The 11,022-nt window shown below is 46.8% G+C and overlaps 1 protein-coding gene across 1 annotated transcript in view; it reads left to right on the top strand.

Moving 5' to 3' along the window:
• Nucleotides 1-184: 184 nt before the first annotated feature.
• The window catches only part of LOC126525577 (ATP-binding cassette sub-family C member 10), a 49,489-nt gene continuing 38,651 nt past the window's right edge, over nt 185-11,022 (top strand). The window contains exons 1-3 of the mRNA XM_050173503.2: nt 185-411; nt 3,057-4,391; nt 4,870-5,028. Of these exons, the coding sequence (XP_050029460.1) occupies nt 3,090-4,391; nt 4,870-5,028 (1,461 nt within the window). The 5' untranslated portion in view covers nt 185-411; nt 3,057-3,089. The remainder of the gene's footprint in view (nt 412-3,056; nt 4,392-4,869; nt 5,029-11,022) is intronic.

The following is an 11,022-nucleotide window of genomic DNA, read 5'->3' as shown; positions in this document are numbered from 1 at the left end:
GTGTATAGAAAGTGTTTAGTATTCTGTACAAATTAACCAACTTTTAAAACAAATTTACTATTTATTGCTCAATAACAATTATTACTATTTAGTTGAATTTGCAAGATATTAAAAGGCCTATTAAAAATAATACCTACGAAACTGAGGTGAACACTGAAATCTCCGTTTTGGCAAACGTGGAAAACAAGACCACATGATCTGTGCGAACAGCAGACGCTATCCACGGCCGCATGTTTTTCAATATCGTGGTTTCAAATTACTAATCGATTTGTCGCGTGAAACAGCTGCTGACAGCTTATAATGAAGCTCCCAAGGGACAAATACGAGTTGGTACGCCGGCGACATGACCCCAATACCGCACGCTAATCGGTTTTTGGTGACCGTGCACGTCTTTTCGCTGCTTGCTTTTGGGTAAGCAAGCGTTTTGTGTATACAGTCTTTCTTGTGACAAGCTGTTGCGCTTGCTCGTTGCTCAGTTGGTGCTAAAGTTTTCAGAAACACGGCTCGCTGTGCGTGGCAGTGGCGTAAGCGTGTTTGCTCGCACCCACGTGAGATTGACGCGACGCTCCCGCTAGTTTCGTGTGTGGGTGTGAATGTGCTGCAGTATCCGCCACGTCGAGGTTCTCTTCCGACTTCGCTTTCTCCGCAAGCGAGCCGTCGAGCGCTCTCGGGTTTCGGTTCTGCAGGGGCGGCCCGTTCAGTCGCCTCGACTGCGGCCAGCTTATAATGCGAGTGTATGTAAACCAAGATAGCCGTTGATGACTACGTAGATTAATTGCTTATTCAGCGGTCATTCACCTCTCAAGTTTATTTTGTGAACAGCCAGAACGGTCAGTGCGTTATCTTTGGATTGTTTCATTATCCAGACATCGTGCGCTTGCATCTTTTAACACACCAAACGATTTTTGTTCTTGTTGTCAAAGGGATATATAGTTTATCTTGCCTCTAAAATACCTTGTCTAAAGTACGTATAGAAATTTACGTATGTAAGGTGTGAGCCAGCTAGCGCGTGCCGCTCAAGTCACTTTTAGGGTTTTGCTACATTTTGCCCACGTCACTGCCTGTGCGCAGCTAGTGCGATTACTTTCATAACAAACCCTCTCCAGACGATCTCCTTCGCCCAACTTGGCGTGAGCTTCGGCGGTCACGTACTTACGTTGCGGCCTGTTCATCCATGTACATATATACCTCTTTCTAAAGCATACCTTAGGCTATATGTGACATTTCTTGCGTGTATTGTGTCTACAGTGCGCATCCCCATATTGGATAACGTGTATATAATATCTCATTGTACCATATCATAATCACCCGCCACCTACCTTTCCCTGTGTTTCCCACTTCCCCATTCCCCAGTGAGGAGTAGCAGGCTAGAGACACGCTCTCCAGGCCGACCTCTCCTCCTTTCTCTTCATTAAAATCTACTCTTCTCCTCGGAGCTTTCTCGCAACACTATTCAATTATCAATTAATCCTATATTGCTTTTGTCTTACCCTGTAGTCAACTTTTCTGAAATTCAAACCTCACAATATTATGTTAGATGGCAAAAACAAGCTGTCTTCTGCAGTACAGGCAGAATAACTGTTAGCAGTACGTGCAGGTTAACAGTATTTTATATATGTACGCTGCTCTGAATTTGCTGCTTAAGAGTGTAATCAGTAGTTATTCCCTGGTTTTACATGTGACCTAGTATGGGTCCATGATTTACTATGTAAAAAATGCAGTGTGGTAAATTATCGGCTTTAAGTTAACTGGTTTAAATTTTACCTTTGACGCAACCTGGCTGGACCCTTCCAGTGTTTGCTTCACAATACTGTACAAAAGAAGCTAGCAAAAGGAGCTAGCACCCACAACTTGACATTGTTCACACAAACATGCCTGTATGTCATTGTCAGCAGTTTTTAGATACTATTCACTGCCAGTGCTGCAAGTTTATGGGGTTTGGTAAGCGTGAAAAGGCTGAATTTTCCACAAGGCACATGCCTGCTACTTTCTGTCAAAAAATGCATTCTCCATTAATATCCTAGGTATGCATCCACAGATTTACAGGCTGTATACCCAAAGTGCACAGGTGCTTAAACCTATTTACTGACCCCTTGCTTTGCAAACTTTTGCTGTAAGAATACTCTTGTACAGTTCTTTTTTCGTCATCAGTTTTGGCATAAAGGGCACTCTGAGGCTGTTGCTTTCAAATCATTACCTGACAGAGCTATGTTTCTTATAGCAACACTGCCTTTTCTCTGCAGCTGTTTTCACAACATGCTTTTCTAGACGGCATGCATCCTTTTTAACATCTTTATACGTCTACCACAAGTTTCAGACGGTGATACACCTGTACACCTTAATTGAATAAGAGCTGCGTGAACATATGTCCATGTTCATAGTTTATTCATTTATTTAAGATACCTTACAGGCCCATTTAAAGGCATTGAGTAAGGGGGTTACAATGTAAGTGTTTCTGCAGGATTAATCAGTATAAGTATTAATACAGGCAGCCACGAGATAAGAAAAACAAAGTTAGAAAATGTCTGTCCGAGGCATACTTTAAACAGTGTAAAATAATACACACATACTCACTAAAAATAATATAATACAAGTACCTAAAACAGGGAAAGAAAGCAGGTCAAAAATATCCTTATACAATGTTACTACAAGAAGCTTTGCAGTTTTTCATGAAAGTCTTCCCAATTTTTGAAGCACTTAATGTTATCAGGAAGACTGTTCTATACTGATAGGACATGTGGCAGTGTTGATGACTGTATGAATGTGTTTGAAAGTTTCTATGAATGTGTTTCAAATGGCTGAAAAAGTTGTATTTCAAGAAGAAGCAAATGATGGTTTGAAAACTCCCCTATGTTGTTGCAGACCAATAGAAACATCTGTTCTGAATTATTAAATAATTGATCAGTCTATCAGTTTTTACATCTGAAGCTATGCCTGTCTACTAGGGAAGCTACAGTGGTGGGCTGCATAGCAGCTTTTGCCACCTTGCTGTTTCTTCGTAGGCGTGAAAGAGTTCAACATTTATGTGTGGTGTCTTCTTCCTCAATATCTCGCAGATGCAAAGAAGGAAGTCGTAACCAAATGAAGCAATGAACCTTTGGGACACCATCTGTGCAGCGAAGGATGGGACCCTGGTCATCTGGGAAGGGAACCATCTGAGCCGCTGCTTCCTAGACCTCCTCGCAAGCGGTGTACATGCCCTAGTTGCAGTGATCAGCGTTTACTACGCCGGTGCCCGCCAGATCGCTCTCCGCCGCGAGCACCAGCTCGTTCACTTGCTGCCGTCAACATGGCGGACTCACCTGCGCAAGTTGTGCTGCTCCATTCTCCTGCTGCGCCCTGTCATTCACCTCATAATGTCCCAGCTCATTCTTGGCGAGTTCATGGCGCCATCTACGATGCTGCACATCGGTGCTGTCATCTTGGCCTGGACGGTCCACTTCTTCTACTTGCAGACTCTCACGAACCCACTGCCGCGACATCGTCGGTTTGTCGGTGAGGTACCCGTAATCTTTGCCGTGACTACGTCTGGACTGTGTGCAACATTTCGTGTGTCTGCGCTGCTCTCGCTGAGTGAGTCTGAGCGTGGCTCTGAGCTGTCATTTCAAGCTGACTTGTATGCGAATGTTGCGAGTGCACTCGCCTGTGCCTTCTACCTCACAGCTGCTGTGCACTGCTCCAGCACTGCCGTCGAGACACCACCTCGGACACCGGGCCGCGAGTCGCCATCGTCTGTACATAGCTATGTTCGTCTTCTGGAAGCAGACGACGATGCCCGACAGCTTGGAACAGCAGAGGACACCAACATTTTCTCGCTTCTCACTTTTTGGTGGGTCGGACGGTTGATGCGCCGTGGCTACAGGGGCCACATTCAAGAACCCGATGACCTGCATGACCTCCCAGTCAGCCTGAGGCCAGGAGAGGTCATTCGAGGACTTTACCGGAAGGTAGACACCTCAGGCTCACTGCCAAGTCTTCTTGTGCTGTTCCACCGTTGTGTCGGCCAACAGTACTATGCCATTGGAGTGCTCAAGTTCCTTGCTGACGTCCTGTCATTTGCGAGCCCCGTGTTACTAAACAGGCTTGTCATGTTCCTCGAGGAAGGACCAGGCCAGGGACCAGCATGGTCCGGCTATGCCTACGCATCGGGTCTTGCTCTTGCCTGTCTCTTGGGTGCATTCATGTCAGCTCACTACAGTTACCTGGTGTCACGAGTGGGACTCAAGGCAAGGGCGATTGTTGTGGCACTTGTCTACCAAAAGACACTGCGTGCCGATGCGACAGAGCTGCGGAAGAGTTCATCGGAAGCGCTGAATTTGGTGACCACTGATGCCGATCGAATCGTTAATCTCTTCGGAAGCTTTCATGAGGCGTGGAGCTTGCCACTTCAGGTTAGTATGTGCCATACATAATTTTAAGTGCTCACTAGTCTGCTAGAAGTAAGCAATGCATTGGGCTGTGCACTGGATTTGCTTTGAGGGGGAAATAGGTATACAATGGGCAAAAATAAGCATTAGGCAGACGAATTAAGTGAAAACCCTGAAGGTGGAGGTATTTTAATAAATGAATTCTGGTAAGTGCAGTGAATGCAGATTGGTGAAAGTGGGAATCCTCCACTTTGCAGCATGAAGCTGCAAGGAGAGCTAATATGGGTTCCTCTGAAAGTCATTATCGAAGTCTAAAAAGATATTCCCAGGCTGGTCAAATTTTTCAACTGTGAAGTTCTTTTTATGAGAAATCTATGTACGTTTTTCGTGCTACAGATAGGTTGATGCCAATTATCCTTTTTAATAAATTGTTGCATTAACTGCATCCATCTCGTTGTTATGTGCACAGCATTGTCTTGATCCATTTTCTTGCCATTTGCAGGTAGCAGTTACTATGTTCTTGCTGTGGCAGCAAATAGGCCTGGCCTTTCTCGCTGGTGTCGTGGTGGCCGTTTCGCTGGTCCCTGTGAATCGGTCCATCGCGCTCAATATTGGACGACTGAGCACTGGCATGATGGCATTCAAAGATGAGCGTATAAAGGTATGGGGCTGACAAGAAGAAATCCGAAAAATAGTTGGATGCTAGAAGTGTGCATTAAAAGGGCTGTGCAACAGTTATTGAACATATTTAATGAACTTGCTTATCATTGAAATCAAGAATTGTACGGAACTCCGTCTGGTTGAGAGCATACATGACTACAATTAAAGCGAACACCGACACCGAAAGTTTATAAAAGTGAGACTTTCGTATAAAGGTAAAAAGTTTTGAATCCTGTTTGGGGGCCAAAACATCTTACTTCTATAAACTTTCCTGGTCAATGCCCATATTAATTGTTGTCTTGGTTAGTCGTTATGCTGACATGAACTTGTTCAGCAATACTGTCATTAACATCTGAGCCTAGTATTGTTTCCGTACATGAAGCCGGTAGCCCACCAATTTCATCTGAAAGGCTGTCTGCCTTTCAACTTTTTTGAAATCCAACTACTTTTTAATGTGTCAGCATTAGGAGTGTCAGTCTAAAAAAGTGCATTAAATGTGTGAAATCGGTTATGGGATAGAGGGGTGTGTGTGTGTGTGTGTGTAATATATATATACATATATACATATATATATATAGTAAGGAGGAGTAAGAGATGCACACGGCCGCCAAAAACGAGGTTCAAATTGAGGAGCGCCGGCCAGCTTTCCCACTGAGTATCGTGGGCCCGTCATCATCTTCCTGTGTCATGGGTAAGGATAAACCATCATCTAGTATTCCGGCACGCTCTGATGAGGGAACGCTACCACTCCAGGACCCTGCCAACCTGTCCACGGATCCTGGACATAAAATACTTGTCACCCTGTTGAAACCATAGCTCCTGATTTCGCAGAAGTCATCAGCCGAATGCGGAGACATTCATGCGCAGCTAAGAGACTACAACGTATGCACGAGAGACTAGTAGTGCAAGAGACCATCAGTTTCAGCGCAGACACAGCTGTCCCCTGCTTTGAGCTTTGAAAAGTTTGCAACACCCCCTTTTACGATGCACGTCGCAGGCCAATCATCTCCTGCCGATGGTACGGCTTCAGGAGAGGACAGTCTGACTGCACGCAACACTTTGTCAAGACAAGCCAGTTCGAGCACCTCGGAGCACCTTCACACTGCAAATGACCACAACCAGCGCAATCGATCCCACTTTGTGAGACAGACGGCTGTTCAGTGTCTGAGATTGCCTGCCCTGTTTTTTTTCAACTGTGACAAGTAACCATCAGCGAGACCTGCGACCAGAGCATAATAATCAATGCTGACCCCCAGACAAGTGGTTGCGCACTGGACGGTCATAAGGACGACTACTTCCATTCTCACGTCTTGTGTGCAAAGGTTTTCCACCACCAGCACGCCTTCACAACTGTCAGAGTTATCTTCGGCAGTGTGGCCGAGTGTAATGAGAAAGAGATGTATGTACTCAGGCTAGGGTGCTCAACACGGTGGGCATTAGAGAAGATGAAGAGGCAGAAGTAAGCAGGCGTTCGGGTGAATGGCCAATTGTCTTCTTCGCTCTCCTTTACAATGTATATAAGTAAAGAGGACATCTTCAGGCTACCTTTCAAATGTAAGGAACTTGAGCAAAGCTACAAGATAAACCGAACAAATGTTTAAGTTTAACAGCTCCTGTTGCAAAGTAAGAACTTGTTCTTGTTACCATGTAGCATCGCTCTACTATATATATATATATATATATATATATAGTAGGCAAAGAGGGATTCTTCAGGCTACCTTTCAAACGTAAAGAACTTGAGTGGTGCTACAAGGTAAACAGAACAAGTATTTAATCTCGACAGTTTCGATCGGTGGACCGATCTTCATCAGGGTTTACAAAAAAATGGCAGTTCGGCCCTGGTAGTGAAGACACCAGACCGGGTGCCCGGTCGTTCTTACATACATCAAACCGAGAGGAACAGTTGTGACAGTGATTGATTTTCGGCGCCTTGGCAGATTTACAGCGGCCTTTGGCAGCTATGCAGGGCAAGAGGAAGGCGGAGTCACATGTATGTAGAGCAAGGAGGTCAGTGAGGAAAAAAAGGGAAAAAGAAAGAAAAAGGAAAGAAAAAAAACACACAGGAGGAGGGAGACGTGAGTCGGAGAGTGAGGGGGGCGGGAAGTAGCGGCAGCTAGGTTCCCGTGCACCCAAGGCAAGGAGGGAGAAAACGGTCGCTCCGCAGCACCAGTGCGTGGGCTGCCGTTGTAGCGGGAGAGAGGGCAAGTTGAATCGGGTGGCGGGGGGCACAATAGAGAAGGGGCCCAGAAGGAAGACAGAAAAGCGGCAACTTGTGGAAAGAAACACAGCGTCACAGTACACATATACAAGGCACGGCCCGTTCCGGCAACTCTGTGGTCCAGCTACGGTGCGAAAAAAAAATATATATATATATACAGTTCCAAAAAAGTATATATGCATGGGATTCGCAAAGCAAGTGCGCCCATGGGCTTAGATTTAGGGAGCCGAGTTAAATAGCCTCCTTGTGGTCCAATTTTTGAACGTTTAACAGACAACTGCCATCAAGTCAGCACGTGCGTATTTCAAGAAGGGCAATAGGTCCCTCAGAATGACCGCTTCAGTGGCAGGGTCCAGGAAACTGAATTTATTGGTTTTACGCTCGCGCCCTTGAGGCGCATGCGGAGGGGTGAGCAAGCAGTAAATAGACAGCGTCTCAATTTTTAAGTACAGAACATGTATTCGCGTTTCCCATGCACTTTCACGGCATATCCCGGAGGCACGTCAGCCGCCCCGGACTCTCATTAATTCCTTTAGTGTACGTTCCAAATTTATGGATGAAAAAAGATTCTCTCTGCTCGCGTGCACGGGTGTGTTGGAAACCAGATTGCAAGAGCACAACGCTCACGCGTTCAAAGGAGTGATCTGGCAGCCGAACGTGCCTGGAGAAGGGTAAATTGGGGAGACTTTTCACATGCGCGCGGTGATTGTTAAACCGCAGGCGAAAAGGGGTCTCTGTTTGGCCGATATATTCCTGCCTACACACCTCGCATCGAATTTTGTACACGACGTTACTGGAATCACAGTCAAGATTTTCGGTAATTTTATATACGAAGGGCGAATTCGATGCTTCAGCCGTGTCTGCTGTTGTCATGTGACGGCATACCTTGCAACGAGGTTTCCCACACGGTCGACAGCCCTTGGGCGTGTTTGACTTCTGTGTCCTCGCCCTGACTAACAAATCCCTTAAATTTTTGTTTCTTCTATACACAACCCGAGGCGGCTGCTTGAAGATAGTAGTGAGGCGGATGCTCTGTTTCATGATATTAAAATGGCGGGTGAGAATGGCATTGACCCGCGGAGCACCGGTGGTGTATGTGAGGACCAAGTTTGGATCTGATTGTGTATTGCTATTGCTAACCTTTTCTCCCATTATCTGTGCTCGATCTAAGCTGCGGGCGCGTTCAATGGCATCGTCTACTATTTTTGGAGGATATTTTTGGCGTATGAGAGCAGATTTCAGTTCCTCCGCGTGTCGCTCAAATTGCGCAGATTCGGAACAGACTCTTCTGTATCTGTGGGCCTGGGAGTAGGGAATGCCTGTTTTGCAGTGATGGGGGTGGCTACTATAAAAATGCAGATATTGCTGACGATCTGTCGGCTTTTTGTATAGGGACGTGGAAATGCGACCGCCACTCAGTGACAGAGTGACGTCGAGGAAGTGAATACTATCTTGCGAGAAGTTGTGCGTAAAGCAGATTGACGGGTGCAGAGAATTGAAATTGGAAATGAAGTTCAAGAGACTTTGTTCATTGTCGGCCCACACAAAGAAAATGTCATCCAGGAATCGCTTATAAAATATTGGTTTTACGGCCGAGTTTGCGAGGAAGGGTATTTCTAAAGATGCCATAAAGATATTTGCATAATTTGGCGCCATCTTCATTCCCATGGCGGTTCCACTGATTTGCAAATAATGCTTGTCCTCGAACTCAAAGTGATTATATTTCAGTACTAGATTTAAAAGAGTCTCAACTGTATCTTTATCTAATTGCCTAGGTTGGCTGGAGCCAGCGTAAGCTGAAACTGCGGAAGCTATGCCCTCGGCGTGATGTATGTTGGTGTACAAAGATGCGACATCCATAGTGACCAAGTAACCCCCCGCCGGTACCGTCAGGTTTGATACCTCCCGAAGGAAATGATTTGTGTCTTTAATGTACGAGGGGAATGAAGATGGGATGTCCTTAATGAGACTGTCAATAAAGCTGGATATTTTCTCAGTCACTGTTCCATTACTGGAAACGATAGGCCGACCGGGATTGTTTATTTTGTGAATTTTGGGTAGTAGGTAGAAACGGCCGGGGCCAGAGTTTCTTGGTATCAATGCTTTGAACGTCTTATCGGTTATCTGCCCTGCCTTGCGCAGAGTGGTTAGGGCGTCCTTTATTTCGCTTTCAAATTTGTCGGTAGGATTGCTTGGGAGTTCTCTGTAAAATTTAGAGTTTCCCAGTTGACGGAAACCTTCGGCTATGTAAACACTCCGGTCAAGTACCACCACTGCACCACCCTTGTCCGCTGGCTTAATGACAATTGTCTGATCATCACGTAGAGTTCGCAGTGCCTGCTCTTCCTCTTTTGAGAGGTTACTGCGGATGGGACGATGCCTCTCGTACTCTTTTATAATGTCTTTTTGAACCGCACAAATATACATGTCCAAGTATTTGTCGCGTGCCTCGCCAGGTGTCCATGATTTTTCGGAGAGTTCAGGTAGCTGATCAAGACGCCCTTCTGTAGTTTTTCGATCATAAAAGTACTCCCGTAGTCGCAAATTTCTCGCGAAGTCATCCAAATCTTGAAACAATTGAAACTCGTTCATCCTTCCTGACGCCGGACAAAAAGTTAGACCTTTCGAAAGGAGATTTAGTTGTGCACTCGACAATGGGCTACTCGACAAGTTTATGACATTTGAGGCATTGCCCACTGTCTCGTGCTTTTTTCCACTGATTACTTCAGAACAATCGCCCGCCTCGGATTCAAGGTTTTGGCTTTGAGAATCAGCTCTGATGGCCGTTGGGATATTGTCACGCTCCCGTTTCTTTCTTTGTTGTTCTTGGATATCGCCATTTTTCCTTCCCTCGTACTTTAGCAGTTCCAGCGCTTCCAATTCAGTGAGCTTTGACTGACACAACAGAAGCTGCTCCTCGTTTTTAAGCTGCGATGCTCTACGCACGCTATGTTGTGCCACCAGCCGAGTGAGCCCAAGCGAGGCCTCCCACAGTATAGCATTCCACTGCTCTCTTTCTTTTTCGTCAAAGGTGTCCATTGCCAGCTTCTGTTTTACCTGAAGACCCTTCGGTGCGATGCCCGAGGCTAAATATTTATTCATATTAGAGGCATGCATCTCAAATCGCACACGCTTGTCAACTGCTTTACGCAACGTCATGAACTCGCGGGACCAAAAAGAGCTGGATCGCACCGTACCTGAAGTGTTGGCCAGTCAATCTCTCGGCGTTGGCGCTGCGCAGCCGACAGCCTCGGCGTAGGTGGGGCGATCTCCGCGGTGTCCGCTGCCCTCCCGGCAACCGGCGCCCCTGGTCGTGCCTGAGCTCCGGGCACGTGCAGCGTGTTGGTCCGACCCGTCACAGGGGGCAGCCTGGGCGTCGCCCGGATGGTATGGTGAGCCCCGCCGCGTGGGCCCGGCGTAACCATTCGAGGTGTGATCACGCCAAGATCCATGCAACCGCCCGCCGCCCCGCAGGAGCACGCACCTCAGGTGACTGGCAATTATGGCCACCCCCTCGAAGCTGGGGTGCACCCCATCAGATGCGAGTACTCTGCCTGGGGGCAGCCACTGGAACTCGTGGTCAAGGTAGATGGCGTTCCTTGTCCGCCGGCAGTGATTTCGCAGCAAGGCATTGAAGTGACATGCCTCCTTGTTGAAGCGCTCGATGTACCATCTGTTGCGACACGCTCGGCGGCGGTTTGGTGTTCTCGGCAGCACCAAGGTGGCGAACAACTTCTTGATTTCCGGGCGCAGCTCGCGAATTGTGTCCAGCAAGTT

Source organism: Dermacentor andersoni, chromosome 8 (assembly GCF_023375885.2).
Source record: "Dermacentor andersoni chromosome 8, qqDerAnde1_hic_scaffold, whole genome shotgun sequence".
NCBI classification, from domain to species: domain Eukaryota; kingdom Metazoa; phylum Arthropoda; class Arachnida; order Ixodida; family Ixodidae; genus Dermacentor; species Dermacentor andersoni.
Note: the sequence above shows the minus strand (reverse complement) of the source record. Positions and strands in the feature narration are given on the sequence as shown.